The sequence below is a fragment of the Macaca nemestrina genome, chromosome 6 (genome assembly GCF_043159975.1).
Source record: "Macaca nemestrina isolate mMacNem1 chromosome 6, mMacNem.hap1, whole genome shotgun sequence".
NCBI lineage: Eukaryota > Metazoa > Chordata > Mammalia > Primates > Cercopithecidae > Macaca > Macaca nemestrina.
In genome coordinates, this window is record NC_092130.1 from 1,847,079 (window position 1) to 1,864,656 (window position 17,578).

The window sequence follows — 17,578 nt, forward strand, 5'->3', positions numbered from 1 at the left end:
GCACGGTTCATAGAGGAAAGGCAGAATACATCTTTTACTCTTCCTTCTTACTCTCCAGTTGTCAAAATAATGATGAGTTGGTTTTCTAGTGTCTTCCATGTGTGACCAGTGAGTTTTTTGGCTTACTTTTTATTGTAATTATGAACATATGGATTTAAGCAACTTGATGTGTGTCTTTCCACTGGAATCACTATGCTTATTCTCTATGTGGCCAGAGGGGCTCATCTGGGCTGGCCCTGAGAGTCCCTGGGCACAACACTGGTCGTCTTTGATTCCTTGCTTTCTGGTGTGACAAGATGGATGTGCTGCTGCCGTCGTTGAGTCTGAATTTGCAAAAACATTTGGCCATTAGAAGAGTCCATATATAAATTCACAGATCCAGTTTCTCTGGAAAAATCAGTGCCCAGCCCTGCAGGCCCCATCTCATTGGGCAGCAGGCATGGGAGCTGTGGGTGCACATGTCCTCAGTGCTTTAGAACCGTGTGTGGTCTGGCCCAGGCAGGCCTTTACATTGTCCGCCCCAATAATAGATGCTAAATAAATTACTACATAGATGAGTGGGTGGGAAGGGGTGGGCGGAATCAGTGTGGATTGGAGATACTAAGAAAGGTGTGGAGGAGGTTGGGCTTCATCTGGGATTTCAAGAAAGAGTGAAGTTGGATTGAGTGGCGGGGCAGTGAACAGGGTGGTCAAGCCTCCTCTGCCTCCATGAGGCCCCACACTTCCTGAAAGCTGAGTAAGCACCACTCATGGCCCCTCCCAGGCACTCGGCTTCATGTATGCAAACACATTTTATTGCATTCCTATTAGGTGCCAGCTGCTATTCTAGGCCCCAGGAGTAGAACAGTGAACACATCGGACAGGGTGCATGTTCACTTAGAGCTAATATTCCAGTGAGGGAGACAGTAAGCAAATAAACATACAATATGTCAGGCAGTGATAAGGGCTATGGGTTGAAATAAAGCAGGATGAGGAGATGAGGAGTGCCAGAGGAAAGAAGGGGGCTCCATTTTCTCTCTGTTCCTCGTGGGTGACCTCTCTGATCAGGCAGCACTGAAGGAGAAACTTGAAAGAAGCAGAGGAACCAGCCATAGTGCGTCTGGGGCAGAGTGTTGGAGGCAGAGAGCACAGCAAGCTGGGAGACAGGATTGGGCATGGCACGGGCTCCTGGGACCAGGGCTTAGGAGACTGACCAGGTGTAGGCAGTGAGACCAGAGAGGTGGCAGAAGGCCAAGTCACCGAAAGCCCGTAGACCCTGTGAGTGCTGCAGCTTTGACCCTAGGTGAGATGAGAAACCAGTGAAGAGTCATGACCAGAGGAGGGCAGGACCTGTTTACCTGTTAATGGGGTTACTGAGGCCGCCCATGTTGACAGTGGATTAGAGGTGCCCCATGTAGTACAGCAGCCACGTGTGGCCATGGAGCACTGGAAACCTAGCAGGTCCCAGCGGAAATGTATGGTAAGTGTTCACTATACGTGGGTTTTAGAGACTTAGTATGAAAAGAAAAACATAAAATATCTCCCTTTTTTTTTTTTTTGAGAGACAGAGTTTTGCTCTGTCACCCAGGCTGGCTGGAGTGCAGTGGGGCACTTTTGGCTCACTGCAACCTTTGCCTCCCAAGTTCAAGTGATTCTCCTGCCTCAGCCTCCCGAGTAGCTGGGATTACAGGCATCCACCACCATGCCCAACTAATTTTGTATTTTTAGTAGAGATGGGTTTTCGCCATGTTGGCCAGATAGGTCTCGAACTCCTGACCTCTGATGATCCACCTGCCTCAGCCTCCCGAAGTGCTGGGATTACAGGAGTGAACCACCACGCCTGGCCACTCCATCATTTTTTAATTGATTCCTGTTGAAATGCAAATATTTTGGATGTATTAGATTAAGTCAAATATATTGTTAAAATTAATCTCGATTTATTTTAGGACTTTTTAGTGTGGCTACTAGAAAATTTACAATTACATTTGTGGCTGTCATCATCTCTCTTGGGCAGTGCTGGACTAGAGAGTGGCAAGAGCAGAAGCAAGGAGGCTGGCTGGAGGCCGCCACTAGAGAGTGGCAAGAGCAGAAGCAAGGAGGCTGGCTGGAGGCCGCCACAGTAGCAGGGCACAAGATGATAGAGTCCAGCATCAAAGGTAGGAGCAGTGTAGGTGGTAAGAAGGGGTCAGATTCAGGAGATATTATTGTGGTAAAACACACATAACAACATTTACCATTAAGTACATTCACATTGTTATGCCGTTACCACCATCCATCCACAGAACTTTTTCAATTTTGCAAAACTGAAACTCTGAACCCATTAAACAGTAACTCCTCAGTCTGCACTCTCCCAGCCCCTAGCAAGCACCATTCTACCTTTTGACTCTTTGAATTGAACTATTCTAGGTAATGCACATAAGTGGAAGCATATAGTATTTTCCCTTTTGTGCCTGGCTTATTTCATTTAGCATGATGTCCTCCAGGTTCATCCCTGTTGTAGCATGCTTAAGATTTCTTTTTTTAGGCTGAATCACATGCCATTGTATGGATAAGCCACATTTTGTTCATCCATTGAAACTTGGACTGCTTCCACCTCATGGCTACTATGAGTAACACTGCTGTGAACATGGGTGTACAGATGTCTGTTTGAATCTTTGCTTTCATTTCTTTTGGGGACATACCCTGGAGTGGAATTGCTGGATTGTATAGCAATTCTATTTTTAATATTTCGAGGAACCTCCATGCTATGCTCTCTGCACCAACTATGCACCATAGATGGGTGCCAGACCACCAACTGTGACATGACTCTGTGCAGTCACAGAGCCAGTAGCTGTGCTGAGGCAATGGCAGGAAGGAAAAGGGGCTCCGACAGTCCTAAGAGCCAAGGAATCCCGAAGTCACCAGAATACCCCTCACGAGAGACTACTTAGCAAATGGAAACCTCACCAAGTGAATCTGAGAGAGCCAGTGAGACTGGGGCAGGTTTCTCAGGCTCCAGTTTATAGAGGAGGCTTTTTTATTAATGGAAGCACAAAATCCTGCTTTATTTCTACCCACAGCCTTATCGCTGCCTGACATATTATACGGCTGAGGAAAGATCAGGAATGTGAGGGAAGCCCATGCGCTTGACAAAAACTTCTCTTCTGAAAGAAAAGAGCTCACCCCCCCCCCCCAAAAAAAGGGCTGGGATTGAATAGAGCAGGAACACTTGGGGAAAAGGAGAAAAGCTTCAGATACAGGAAAGAGGTGGCCGATCCTAGAAAGTACAGGAGCAAGGGCTACACAGACTGACCACTGCAGGGAAAGGCCCCTCCAGCTGTAGAGTTCAGAAAGCTACTCTGACCCACAACCGCCCATACATAGAACATCCTGCTGAAAGAACAGGAAAGATGCTGATCACACCCTGTACAAAGATACTGTGGGGAGAGAGTGAACCAGATAACCTTCCACAGATAATGAAAGCACACCAGAAAAACATTCCTCCAGGCAGATGAAAACTGTGTCCTGATGTTTCCAAGTGATCTCAAAGGAATTAGAAAAACTATAGAAACTACTAAAGAATGGGCAAGACGCGGTGGCTCAAGCCTGTAATCCCAGCACTTTGGGAGGCCGAGACGGGCGGATCACGAGGTCAGGAGATCCAGACCATCCTGGCTAACACGGTGAAACCCCGTCTCTACTAAAAATACAAAAAAAAAAAAAAAAAAAAACTAGCCGGGCGAGTTGGCAGGCGCCTGTAGTCCCAGCTACTTGGGAGGCTGAGGCAGGAGAATAGCGTGAACCTGGGAGGCGGAGCTTGCAGTGAGCTGAGATCCGGCCACTGCACTCCAGCCCGGGCGACAGAGCAAGACTCTGTCTCAAAAAAAAAAAAAAAAAAAAGAAACTACTAAAGAATGGTATAAATTAAAAATGTTTAGAAACCTCAGGTTAAAAGTGACTAGTCAACAGAAAAATATGAAGAGAGTTGACAGGACTCAGGAGGAAATTAAAAAAACACATATTTCTGAAATGAAAATCAGGAACACAAGAATGAAAATACATTAAGGTAAATAAGGAAGAGACCGAAGAAAAATGGAGTCAGACGAGACTCAAACAAATAGAGAAGAAATTGTCCAGAGAAGGGATAAAGAAGTCAGGCAAAGAAGATCCAACTTACGTATAAATTGTAGTGCCACCCCACACCCTTCCCAGAGAAAAGCGGTGGAATAACAGGTAATAGAAACCATGATTCAGGAAAACTTAGAAAATAAGCTTGAACTTGTATAGTGGAAGGGCACATTGAATGTCTAGAAAAATGAACACAGAATAGTCAATATTGACATATAATCTCATAAAACTATTCGATTTTAAAGATTTAAAAATTAGTCCAGGCTGGGCACAGTGACTCACACCTGTAATCCTAGCACTTTGGGAGGCCAAAGCAGGCAGATCACTTGAGGCCAGAAGTTCAAAACCAGTCTGGCCAACGTGGTGAAACTCTGTCTCTACTAAAAATACAAAAATAAGCTAGATGTGGTGGCACATGCCTGGAATCCCAGCTACTCAGGAGGCTGAGGCACAGGAATCACTTGAACCCAGGAGGTGGGAGACAGAGGTTGCAGTGGACCAAGATCCTGAGAGATTCCTCCTCAGAGAGGTATCAGACTTTGTGATACAGTAGCAACATTTTAGAGTAACTTTTTGGTGGGGGTTGGGCGGGGGGTGTCTCCTGGTGTGCAGTGGCACAATCTCGGCTCACTGCAACCTCTGCCTCCCAGGTTCATGCAATCTCGTGCCTCAGCCTCCTGAGTTGCTGGGACTACATGTGCGTTTCACCATGCCTGGCTAATGTTTGTATTTTTCTTAGAGATGGGGTTGAGATTTCACCATGTTGGCCAGGCTGGTCTTGAACTCCTGACCTAGAGTGATCCACCCACTTCAGTCTCCCAAAGTGCTGAGATTATACAAAGTAACATTTTTAAGATATACAGTAAAAGAAGCTGTGACCCAAGGATTTTATACCCAGCCGAACTGACCTTCAGGTATAAAGACCATAGGCTGTAAAGAACATGCAGAGGAGTTCAGGGGCTCTCTCAGCTTCTGTGGAGTCTGCTGGAGGACAGACTCCAGACAACCAAGGAGTGATGGAAGCAGCTTGGGCATAAGGACTGGTGGTAGCATTGAATATATTTAGCTGTGGAATTAAGGTTAGATAGTAGGAATAGAGGTGACAGTATGTAAATGTAATAGTCTCTGATGATGGAGACATAGTACAATCAAAACCTGAGATCAGGAAGGTATATGAGGCTGGGCTTGGTGGCTCACACCTGTAATCCCAACACTTTGGGAGGCTGAGGCAGGCAGGTCACCTGAAGTCGGGAGTTTGAGACCAGCCTGGCCAACATGGTGAAACCTCATCTCTATTAAAAATACAAAAATTAGCTGGGCATGGTGGCGCACACCTGTAATCCCAGCTACTTGGGAGGCTGAGGCAGGAGAATTGCCTGAGCCCGGGAGGTAGAGGTTGCACCTCCGTACTCCAGCCTGGGTGACGGAGCGAGACTCCATCTCAAAAAAAAAAAAAGGAAGGTATATGGAAAGTAGAGTAAGCTCACTGATTGCCTTATTAATTAAAAGTATATCCTTTTGATCAGATGTTGGCAGAGAGGGAGGACAGTGGGAAGACAAGGCCTACTAGCTAATTTCAATATTGCTTATAGTAGGGAATTGACATCTTAAAAAGAGAGGACTAAGGGAACTATATAATGGTATTAGCATAAAAGTATTACAGTATAAATATACACTTTTTGACATGGGTAAAAACTTGAAAGGGAGAAAGGAGACAGTGAGATTAAGCATCTCTTTCAAGAAGTTTTGTGTGAAGGTCAGCAGAAAGTAATGAGGTAACTTTTGGGAGGTCTGGAATTTTAACTGAAGATTAACATACATACCCAGGAGTACACATACAGTATACAACTGGATGAATCTTAACAGAGTGAGCATAACACGTGAACAACACCCAGCTGAAGTGGGAGTGGCCTTTAGGGGAATAACAGTGCAGTTCTGTGCTGGAGAGCGACTCCTGCAGAGAAGGCAGGGGATGGGGTCCAGGTGCAGGCAGGTGGGTGGGCAGGCGGGCAGTCACCTGTGGAGGGCTCAGATTGTTCCCGTGTGCTCAGTTTAACAGGAAGAAGTGTGGTTCAGTGGGATGCAAGGATGGCAGGTGGTTTTGGAGGTTTATGTGAGGTGGTTACCTCGGGGAAGCAGGGAGGACTGGACTAGGAATACATAGGATCCCAGGCAACTCTGAGAGCCCACCTGAGGCCAGTGAGCCTGAATGTAAGGCGGGACCTGAGCCAAGCTTCTGCAGAAAGCAACCTCGTCCCCAAGCTCGGTGTCGCACTCGCCGCCTCACCGGGAGCACACGTGTGCTGCGCAGCACACACCCGGCGGTCTGGCTCCTTCCCTGGCACTAAGATTTGTGATCCTCCAAGGCACCTCACAGCCTGCAAGCCCATGTGTGTCCTAGTCAGTCCCTCTGGAGGAGCTCAGGTGGGAAGCAGGATCTCCAGGCAGGCAGTCGGTCTGCACTGGGGCTGTGCCCACTGGATTCAGGCGGCTCGTCATAAACATTTGTTGAAGTGGACCCAAAATCCATTTTTGTAACATCATGGGGGGCAGAGAGGTAGACTGTGGGTGTGAACCTAGCAGAGTTCTCTCTTTTTTTTTCTTTTTTCCTCTTGTATTAATAACTTTATTGAGGTAAAATTACTATGCAATACATTGTACATATTTAAGGAATACAATTTGGTACGTTTTAACATGTATACCCCCATGAAGCCATCACCACAGTCAAGATCAGGGTTCTCTCAAAAAACACAGAATATGAAGTGTCTTAGGAGGGCGCCCAGCACATTGGCTGCTGCCCCATCCCTGGGTGCAGTGGGACCATGACCACGGGACCAGAGCCAGCGGGAGGGTGTGAGGGATAGAGAGCCCAGCCCAGGCCGGAGCCCACCATGGGGAGTCTACCACCTGCAGAGCCAAGAAGCTCAGGCAGTCAGCTGGCCCCGGTCGAGCTGGGCTCTCCCACACTGGACTTTGCTTTCTGCCAAGACAGCATCACTCTCAGGCCCGTGTGGCACTGTGATGGCAGCCGCAGGCCTGGCACGCCCCCTGGGTTATCCCAACACTCCTGCAGGAGGGCTACTCGTTTCCCTGGTGGCAACTGGGTGACGCAGTCACCCCAAACCCACCCTGAGCCCAGACCAACATCACAGGCCATCGCCCAACCCTCTGTGCAGCCCAAGAAGCATGGGTCTGAGAGTGGGCAGGGGTGTGCTTCCACGTTAGGATCGGGCCTCTCCTGTTCTTTACACTGACCTCCCTCAGAAAAGGGCCCCACAGGGTGAGCCCAGAATTCACTCCCTGAGACTAACTCGCTGGTGAGGGTGGGTTTGGTTACTGAGGACTCGGTGTCCAGCAGCCAGAGAAGAGCTGAGGGCGGAGCTGCAGCCACAGCCTCCTGCCCAACCAGACAGGCTCTTCTCCACGCACCGCTCGCCCCCATGGCCCTTTCTGCACCAGGCCCTGGTCCAGCTGTGGGTGGACAGCGCGTCAGAGGCTGCCCGGCAGCACAGTTGTTAGGTGTCCCCTTCCCTGTTTTATTTTCTAGTCTCCAGCTCCTCAGGAGGTGCCGGAGCAGCCTGCCAGCCCAGCCTCTCCCCTCAGCAGCCGACAGAGCTTCTGTGCGCAGGAGGTGCCAACCGCATCCCAGGGCCTGCTCAAGCTCTTCCAGAAAAACTCGCCCATGGAGGACCTTGGAGCCAAGGGGGTGAGCCCTGAGCGCCGGCACTCCAGCCTCCGTCCAGAGCGGAGCCCTCAGGAGGAAAGCTGGATCCAGTCCTGGGCCTGTGCCTTCCCTCAGGGCCCTAGGCTGACCACTGGGCAGTGCCCATCCAGGCTGCACCCTGGCAGCGTGGGACAGAGCAGGCACTCTCTCGGGGGCTCCACTTACCTGCTCAGTGCTGCTGTTTGCCACGGGCTCCAGGCCTCTGAAGGGAAGGGCCCTCCCACTGAGGAGCTGGTCTCCTGAGCCTTGGGAGGTGTGGCTCAGCGCAGCCTGGTCTTTCCCGGGAATCGTGAGGAAGGCCACACCTGCAGGCCAGCACTGTCTGGAGTGTTCACGAGGCTTTCGGCGTGGCCTAGGCCTTGGCACTCAGATGTGCTTCGGCCCCCAGGCTCCCTGATGCGCTTTTCCCTCAGGCCAAGGAGAAGATGAAAGAGGAATCATGGCACATCCACTTCTTCGAGTATGGGCGCGGCGTGTGCATGTACCGCACAGCCAAGACACGGGCACTGGTCCTGAAGGGCATCCCTGAGAGCCTCCGGGGAGAGCTATGGCTCCTCTTCTCTGGTGAGTGGGATGCAGCCACCCCCAGCCTCAGCTCAGCCAGTCACAGCCCCCAAGCTCTCTCCATGTCTCAGCCAGTCACAGCCCCCAAGCTCTCGCCATGTGAGCTCGTCTGGTCCTGAGCCGGCCTGAACCGATGCAATCTCAGCTCACTGCAACCTCTGCCTCTTAAGCTGGCCAGGCAGGAGCTCCCAACTTTCACATAGCCGGGATCCGGGCTCTGGGCCATGGCCAGGGGCCCAACCAGGAGGAGCATCCCAACGGACAGAGGCTGGGGGCCAGGCACTCTGCTGGCCAGGTGGTGCCCTCCTGCCCACAGTGGGAGGGAAACGGGTCCCCTAGAGACCTCCTTTCCTTGGGACGGGCTCTGACAGCATTGACACCCGTGGTTTTCTGGAGGAGGCAAGTCAGCCACTTGAACTTTCGGGTAGAACAGCCTCCCCGGGAGCACAAGGGAAAGCTTGCCTCGCAGCTTGTGCTTGATCCCAAGTCCCACCTCTCCTCTGTGGGACACCGGTATCTCCAACCTGCCCTGTTACTGCCCCCAAAGTACCAGAAGAAGGACAGAGACAGCCGGCACCCGTGTCTCCCCAGGGGCCTGGAATGAGATGGTGACTCACCCCGGCTACTATGCTGAGCTGGTGGAGAAGTCCACTGGGAAGTATAGCCTGGCCACAGAGGAGATCGAGCGAGACCTGCACCGCTCCATGCCCGAGCACCCTGCCTTCCAGAACGAGCTCGGCATTGCTGCCCTCCGGCGGGTGCTGACCGCCTATGCCTTCCGAAACCCCACCATCGGCTACTGCCAGGTAAGGGGCCTGACAGGGGCCCAGAGACAGCATCTGCCACCAGAGGCTCACAGGAGCAGGTCCCTGTGGTCCCAGGCCTGTGTGGTGACCCTGCCTCACGTCCCAAGGAAGGAGCCCAGCTGCAGAAAAAGATGTAATTTAAAAACAGTATTACTTGCTCATCTCATCCCCATGCCAAATAGAAGTTGTCCTCTTGCTCCTTTTGTCTGAGTCCCAGCAGCATTCGATTGTTTTATGTGTTTGGTAAAATAAGTAAACAGAACATAAAATTTGCCATGTTCACCATTTTTAAGTGTACAGCTCAGTGCTTTAAGCACATTCACACTGTTGTGCACCCGTCACCGCCATCCATCCCCAGACCTCTTTTCATCTTGCAAAACCAAAGCTCTGTGCCCATTAAACATGCCCCAACCACCATAGCAACCACTGTTCTACTTTCCATTGCTATGAACTGGACGACTGTGTCCCATATATGTGAAATAATGCAGTATTTGCCTTTCTGTGCCTGGCTTATTTCACTTAGCATGATATCCTCAAGGGTCATCCATGTCATATGAATGTGTCAGAATTTCCTTTCTTTCGGGCTAGGCGCGGTGGCTCACACCTATGATCCTAGCACTTTGGGAGGCCGAGGCGGGCAGATCACAAGGCCAGGAGATCAAGACCATCCTAGCTAACACGGTGAAACCCCGTCTCTACTAAAAATACAAAAAATTAGCCAGGCAAGGTGGCAGGCGCCTGTAGTCCCAGCTACTCGGGAGACTGAGACAGGAGAATGGTGTGAACCTGGGAGGAGGAGCTTGCAGGGAGCCGAGATCGCGCCACTGCACTCCAGCCTGGGCGACACAGCGAGACTCCATCTCAAAAAAAAAAAAGAATTTCTTTTCTTTCTAAGACTCAATCATATTACATAGACCACATTTTCTTTTCTTTTTTTTTTTTTTGAGATGGAATCTCACTCTTGTTGCCCAGGCTGGAGTGCAGTGGCGCAATCTCGGCTCACTGCAACCTCCACCTCCCAGGTTCAATTGATTCTCCTGCCTCAGCCTCCCGAGTAGCTGGGATTACAGACACATGCCGCCTTGCCCAGCTAATGTTTTGCATTTTTAGTAGAGACGGGGTTTTGCCATGTTGGCCAAGCTGGTCTTGAACTCCTGACATCAGGTGATCCACCTGCCTTGGCCTCCCGAAGTGCTGGGATTATGGGCATGAGCCACTGTGCCTGGCCAATATTTCTATTTTTAATTTATTTAATTAATTTTTTTAGAGACAGGGTGTTGCTATGTTGTCCAGGCTGGTCTCAAGCTCCTTGGACAAGGGAATCCTCCTGTCTCAGCCTCCCAAGTAGCTGGGACTACAGGCATATGCCACCATACCCAGCTATTTTTTTTTTTTTTTAAGACATGGGGTCTCACTGTCTTGCCCAGACAGGCCTCAAACTCCTAGGCTCAAGTGATCCTTCTGCCTCAGCCTCTCAAAATGCTGAGATTACAGACGTGAGCTACCAGCCACCATTCCTGGGCTTTTTTTTTGAGACAGGATCTCCTTCTGTTGCCCACAGTAGAGGTCAGTGGCACGATCATGGCTCACTGCAGCCTCCATCTACTGGGCTCAATCGATCTCTCACCTCAGCCTCCTGGGTAGCTGGGGCTGCAGGGGCACACCACCACGCCCAGCTCTGTTTTGTATTTTTTGTAGAGACAGGGTCTCACTGTGTGGCCCAGGCTGATCTTGAACTCCTGGACTCAAGTGCTCCACCCTCGTCAGCCTCCTAAAGTGCTGGAATTAGAAGGCGTGAGCTACTGTGGCCTGGCCTATTTTTAATTTTTTGAGGAACTGCATACTTCTTCCCCAGCAGCTGCACCATTTTATATTCCCACCAGCAGTTCACAAGGGTTTCGATTTCTCCACATCCTCATCAACACTTGCTATATTCTGTTATAGTGATGGGCATGAGGGTATTTAATTATGCTTTGGATTAGCAGTTCTGGCAGCTTTTGGTTTTAACTCCAGGCATTTTCCTGGCTGAGTCAAATGGCATTCTGTTTGCCTTAAAGCTCTTGTTAGCAGCTAGGGCTATGTGTGGTCCTAGTTCTGTGCCCAGTGAGTGGCCTTGGTGTGGGGCTCTGGCCACGTGGCTCACCTCCACGTCAGCTCGGTCACGCGTCCCACCTCCGACACCCAACACCACTTTGCAGAAGTGTAATGTGTTGATGTCCGCTTTCTCTGGTTTCCCAGTGCCTTCTGACGCAGTTTGAAGGAGTTGGCCGACTCTCTGTTCAATCAGTTTCCTACAAATTGCCTTTTGACATTTCCCGGAGTTGGGCAGGGCAGTTTCTCATTACCAGATGCCCAGCACTCCTGAAGAGGCAAACTTGCTTGTAGGAGGCCATTAATCTTTACCATGAGAACCTGAAACATAATAAAAATAACAACAACAAAAAGAAGGAGATCATGTGGGCCCTTTTAGGGAGGGGCAGCTGGGAGGGGTAGGGAGAGACAGTTTCATTTGCTGGCCAGCAGTGCGAGCCTTCCCCGGCTGTGTGCCCGGCAGGCGATGAACATCGTGACCTCGGTGCTCCTGCTCTATGGCAGTGAGGAGGAGGCCTTCTGGCTCCTGGTGGCCCTGTGCGAGCGCATGCTGCCCGACTACTACAACACCAGGGTGGTGGGTGAGTGTCCCCAGGTGCCGCCTTGCCTGAGTCTCCAGGTGCCTGCTGGTTCCATGAGGGCGGCAGCCCTTCCCAGGCCAAGCTCCAGGCTTCACGTGGTTCCCTAGGAGTTAGAGGGTAGTATTACACATTCGGTGATTTGTAAAAGTCCCCTCAGAGCCTAAGTTCCTATGCATCTAACTTTCTGTCAGCTTTCCGATTATAGAAAATTTCAAACATCAAAACTAGAGAGTGTATATCCCCCATGTAACCTGATGCTCCACTTTACTGAACTCACATCCAGTGAAATCTGTTACTAAATGGAAATGACTTGCAAGAGTATTTAATTAAGTTCATATTTCAGTGTGTTATCCTGTCCTTCCCCTGCCGTCTGGTGTTTGGAGTTACCGCTCTTAGAGCCCTTCAGAGCTGCATCTGTTCACAGTCATCAGGGTGGGACACGGTCACTGAGGGCGCTGTTTACCTCTCATGCCTCAGGGAGAAATCAGTATTTCCCCCAAATAAAATTCAAGTGTAGTGGAAGAAATAGTTATTTCGCCCAGTGGTTTGGAAGCTGTAGAGAGAAGACTTAAAGGGTTTTTTCGTCCTTGTTTTCTCCCGGCACTCCAAGTCCCCTTCAGCCCTCACTGAAAAGCTGGCAATGCTGGAGTGGCCAGGGCTGGTAGGCTGCAGGCGAGGGCCCACCCAGGCCACGGGGTGGGCTCACCATCAGCCTCACTTATCCTGCCCGCAGGAGCCCTGGTGGACCAAGGCATCTTCGAAGAGCTCACAAGAGACTTCCTGCCGCAGCTCTCAGAGAAGATGCAGGACCTGGGGGTGATCTCCAGCATCTCGCTGTCCTGGTTCCTGACCCTCTTCCTCAGTGTCATGCCCTTCGAGAGCGCTGTGGTCATCGTCGACTGCTTTTTCTATGAGGGCATCAAGGTGATCCTGCAGGTGGCCCTGGCCGTCCTGGACGCCAACATGGAGCAGCTGCTGGGCTGCAGCGACGAGGGCGAGGCCATGACCATGCTGGGCAGGTGACATGCCGGGCTCCTTCTGCTAGGGGCTCGCAGCAGAACCCCTCACCAGCCATGGGCACTGTCCAGTCAGCCTCCAGTGACTGTGTCTGCGAAGTGCCAGGCCGCAGCTGGACCCGGGGGTGCTCTGGGGCCAGGAGCCGTCTCCTTTCTAGTGGGAGATGAAGCAGCGCTCAGTGATAGGTGCCAGGAGGAATAAAGCAGGAGCTGTGGGCAGAGCACGCTGGCTGGAGGGCCGCCGCTCAGATTGGGGGGTGGGGATGCTTCTCCTAGGGGCAACCCAGAGCCAAGATCCAGTGACCACAATTCCAGTTGGTGGCACAGCTGGGCATTTCATGTCCACCAGGTGGTCCTGGTCATAGCTCCCCAAGCTCAGCTGCAGTGCAGACCCCACGCCCTGGAGGGAGCAGGCCTGCCCTGGGCCCACTGGAACAGCTGGATGAGCTGATGTCCTGCTAGTCACGCCAGAGGCCCAGGGTCATCCCAGCCCCTCCACGCGCTCCTTAGTCCCCACATCCCATGCCTTGCAGATTCTGTCTGGGATCCAGTCCCTTCCCCCCTTCCCTTCAGCCTGCTGCCTCAGCCCAGGCCCACCATGCCCTTTCCCTGGGGTTCCCCTCTCAGGTCTTTCACCTGCCTGCATCCCAGGACTCTGATCAGACCTGGCCCTCCCCCTCGCCTGTGTCCTCTGTACAAAAGCACTGTCTGAGCCCCCAGCCTGGCCTTCACGCCCCGGCCCCTCCTGGCTACCCTCTGCCCTGCCCTGAGCTCTGTGCAATCCCACCCTCCTACATAGTGTATTTGTCTGACCTAGAATGCCCCCAGCCCCCGGGAACAGCCTGGGACTCTACCACTTGCCTGTGGCCAGGCCAGGTGCTGCCTGGGACTGTCTAGATCCAGCAGAGTTGTCACCTCCCTACTGTGGGCCTAAGTAGCTTTTGGTTCACACTGATGTCAAGATACTCAGCCTGTGGCCGGAGTCTGGCTGGTTTTCCTGCCCCTTCCTACAAGTGGGTGGGGCCTCCTCCAGAGCAGGGGATACTATCAGGGCCATGGGCATGGGGAATCAGCTACCTCCTCCTAGCTGAGGTCAGGCTCAGCCCAGAGAGCCAGGGAGGCCATGAACTCTGCCGGGGCTAGGGCAGCTGACCGAGGTCGGGCTCCATCCCCAGGGCTGTGTCCCTGGAGAAGCTGATTCCCTGAGCTGCAGCAGGCCTCCCCATACCTGACTTTCTCCTGCGACTCAACCTTTGATCCCTGAATCTTCTTGGCCAGGGCGAGAAGGTCCCACGTCCCCAGGGTCCCGCCAAAGGGAGGAAGCTTGTCCTTCCATCTGGTTAGGGCCTGGGGTTATAAAGCATTCCTGCCCAGGGGACCCCCCCACTAAGAAAACAGCCTGGTGTCCTCAGGGTTAGTGCTCAGGCCTTGTTGGGAGCACTGCCCTGTAGAGAGCTCCCAAGCTTACTGGGGGCCCTGCCGGGGCACACCTCTGCCCTCCTGCAGGGTGCCCAGTCCTCAGCACACTCCTTGTTAGGAGTCTGTGTAAACATTGGGTCCCTCCGCATCACCCAGCTGTGGGAAGGAGGCTCCCTCTGCCTGGGCGTGGTCTGGACTGTTGTCCTCTGCCTTTTGTAGATACCTGGATAATGTGGTCAATAAGCAGAGTGTCTCTCCTCCTATCCCACACCTCCATGCTTTGCTGACCAGCGGCGATGACCCCCCTGCAGAGGTGGACATCTTTGAGCTCCTGAAAGTGTCCTATGAGGTCAGCATCCAGTGGGGTCAGTTTGGCCAGGCCACTCCATCTGGCCTGTGGGTTGGGGTAGCTACGGGCAGGTGGCGGCCCTCTGCCCTGCAGTTGGCTCGATCTCACCAAGTCACCTCTGCCTGTAGAAATTCAGCAGCCTGAGGGCCGAGGACATCGAGCAGATGCGGTTTAAACAGAGGCTGAAAGTGATCCAGTCCTTGGAGGACACAGCCAAGAGGAGTGTGGTATGGGTGCCAGCGGGGCTGGGCGGGGGCTGGGCCGGGGGGCAGCGGAGCCCTCTCCACAGAGCAGGGCGGGTGCAGGGCTCCACCGCACCCACTGTCCTACACTGCTTTGGTACGTACATCATGGTAGGATTCATGGGACCAGATCCAGGGGTGTAGGTGGGAATGTGGGGAGAGGTCCCAGTCACTTTTCTCTGCTGGTGGGTGAGTCACCGGGAAGCTTCTCAGATGGCTGCCACCCTGACAGCCACATGCCCTCTGGGCCAAGCCCGCCCAGCCTGGCTGTGCCATGTGTTCCCTGCCCCACTCCCAGGTGGCGGCAACATGCCACCACCCTCCACACACCCCAAATGCCATGTCTCTGCCACAAGCTTCTGTCCTCGTTTCTGGAGGGGCCAGGCCCTCCCTGCCACCCTGTACTGCAAGACCTGTTCGTGGTCTCTGCCCCCAAAGGCAGGGACTTCTTCCATGGTTTCCACACTCCCAGCCCTCCTGCAGGCTTGTGGGACACGGTAAAGACATTGGGTCACAGCACCAGAGACTGGCTGCTTCGGCCAATTAAAACAAAGGAGCACTGGCTGGCAGGTTCGAGGGCTCCTTCTACGGAGCTGGCACCAGGGTCTCCGCAGGGATCCGGATGATGGGAGGCAAATGAGCATTCCTCACCCTTCAACCTCAACTGTATGTTGAGGAGAGAGGCTCCCCCAAGCCCATCCTGGGAAGGAGCCCAGGAGTGTGAGCTGACTGGTGGGTGGGGAGTCAGGGATGGCTGTGGGCCTCGCCCTCTCCTGAAGGGTCTGCCCTTGAGTGCTGGGCCACTGAGAGGCGGTTCACACCCTTGCCTTCATCTGCTGAGGATACTCCCACGGAGTGCTGTACTTCTGTGGCAGGAGCTTGTGATCCAGCCATACACCCTGTTTCTCCTTCCTTCTAGGTCCGAGCTATACCTGTGGACATTGGTTTCTCAATTGAAGAGCTGGAGGACCTTTACATGGTGTTTAAGGTGACAGCTCAGAGCCAGGGCAGGACCCCTTCCTAGCTTCCTAGCTTCCTGCCAGAAAAGAAATAGATCCAAGAGTATCCTCTTAGAAACAGAGGATAGAGGCCGGGCGCGGTGGCTCAAGTCTGTCATCCCAGCACTTTGGGAGGCCGAGACGGGCGGATCACGAGGTCAGGAGATCGAGACCATCCTGGCTAACACGGTGAAACCCCGTCTCTACTAAAAAAATACAAAAAAACTAGCCAGGCGAGGTGGCGGCGCCTGTAGTCCCAGCTACTCGGGAGGCTGAGGCAGGAGAATGGCGGGAACCCGGGAGGCGGAGCTTGCAGTGAGCTGAGATCCGGCCACTGCACTCCAGCCTGGGTGACAGAGCGAGACTCCGTCTCAAAAAAAAAAAAAAAAAAAAAAAAAAAAAGAAATAGAGGATAGAAATAGAAATAGGGAATAGAATAGAAATAGAGAAATAGATCTAAGTGCATCCTCAGATGCAGTTGCCATGAACCTCATGTGGTAGAATCGAATCCTTCTTGGAGTTTAGGCAGGACCTCTTAAATGGCAAAAAATCCATTCAAGTCATCTTTCACAGAAGAGGGAATGCGTTGCCCCTGTAACTGAAAAGTCTATCAATGCAAACTTCAGACATGGCTGGATCCAGGTGCTCAAATGTGCCGTCAGGCTCCCCCACCTCTGATGTCCTCTGCACTGCTTTTCCTACAGTGCCAGGACTGTCGTCACAGCTCCAGGGCCATACTCTCTTCTCAGTAACTCCAGTGCGAAGATAATTTTTCTTGCTCTTGTGCTTTTAGCAAGAGACCCAGCCTTGATAGTTGGAATGACTGCCTTTCTGTTCTTGTTACCAGTTCACATCCACCTCTCCAGCTGCCTCAGGTTCTGTGCTCAAGGTGGCCACTGGACTGTGGCCCTGGTGTCACAACGGTTGAGCCAGCTCTGCCTGCCTCCTAGAGAGGTCACAGGAGCGAGAGCAAGCCTCGGGCCTCTTGTTTCCCTGGAGCCCTGCCAGGAAGGCTCAGCCCTTCTCTGGGGCCAGCAGACCAGCTCTGCCCTCTGCAGGCTGCCAAGGACTCTGTCAGCCAACCCCCTCCCCATCTGTTAACAGGGGACTGATGATACCCTGAGAGCTTTCAGGAGGTGCTGCGGTGTCTGGCCAGTGCTCACCAACCCAGGGCTCCGCAGGCTTGGATGGAGGGGGAGGGTGGACACATCACCAGCCTAGGGGTCCCCTCCACCCACAGGCTTAGCGGCTGGGCCATCTCACCAGACTGTGTTCCATAGGCCAAGCACCTGGCGAGCCAGTACTGGGGGAGCAGCCACACAGTGGCCGGCCGTCGGGACCCCAGCCTGCCCTACCTGGAGCAGTACCGGATTGATGCCAGCCAGTTCCGGGAACTCTTTGCCAGCCTGACACCCTGGGCCTGCGGCTCCCACACGCCTGTGCTGGCAGGTCGCATGTTCAGGGTCCTGGACAAAAACAAGGACTCGCTGATCAACTTCAAGGAGTTCGTGACGGGGATGAGTGAGTGCCTGCAGGGCCTACCAGGGGCCGACCCTCCCTTACCCTTTCCCAGGAAGCCTTCCAAATGCCAGCATCTCCTGTCTGTCCCCACTGCAGCCAGGAGGGGGCTGCTTGTGCCCCTGGCCCTAGATACGAGAAGAACAGTTTACCCACAGGAGCCGAGAGGGGGTCCAGCAGGAGC

General features: G+C 52.8%; 1 protein-coding gene across 3 annotated transcripts in view; it reads left to right on the forward strand.

The window, feature by feature from the left end:
• LOC105483994 (TBC1 domain family member 9B) overlaps positions 1 to 17,578 on the forward strand; it is a 43,465-nt gene that overhangs the window by 15,438 nt on the left and 10,449 nt on the right. For all 3 annotated transcript variants that reach the window (XM_011745104.3, XM_011745106.3, XM_011745107.3), the window contains exons 8-16: positions 7,634 to 7,792; positions 8,224 to 8,374; positions 8,966 to 9,180; positions 11,735 to 11,852; positions 12,586 to 12,871; positions 14,507 to 14,636; positions 14,765 to 14,863; positions 15,798 to 15,866; positions 17,157 to 17,397. In XM_011745104.3, coding sequence (XP_011743406.1) covers positions 7,634 to 7,792; positions 8,224 to 8,374; positions 8,966 to 9,180; positions 11,735 to 11,852; positions 12,586 to 12,871; positions 14,507 to 14,636; positions 14,765 to 14,863; positions 15,798 to 15,866; positions 17,157 to 17,397 — 1,468 coding nt within the window. The remainder of the gene's footprint in view (positions 1 to 7,633; positions 7,793 to 8,223; positions 8,375 to 8,965; positions 9,181 to 11,734; positions 11,853 to 12,585; positions 12,872 to 14,506; positions 14,637 to 14,764; positions 14,864 to 15,797; positions 15,867 to 17,156; positions 17,398 to 17,578) is intronic.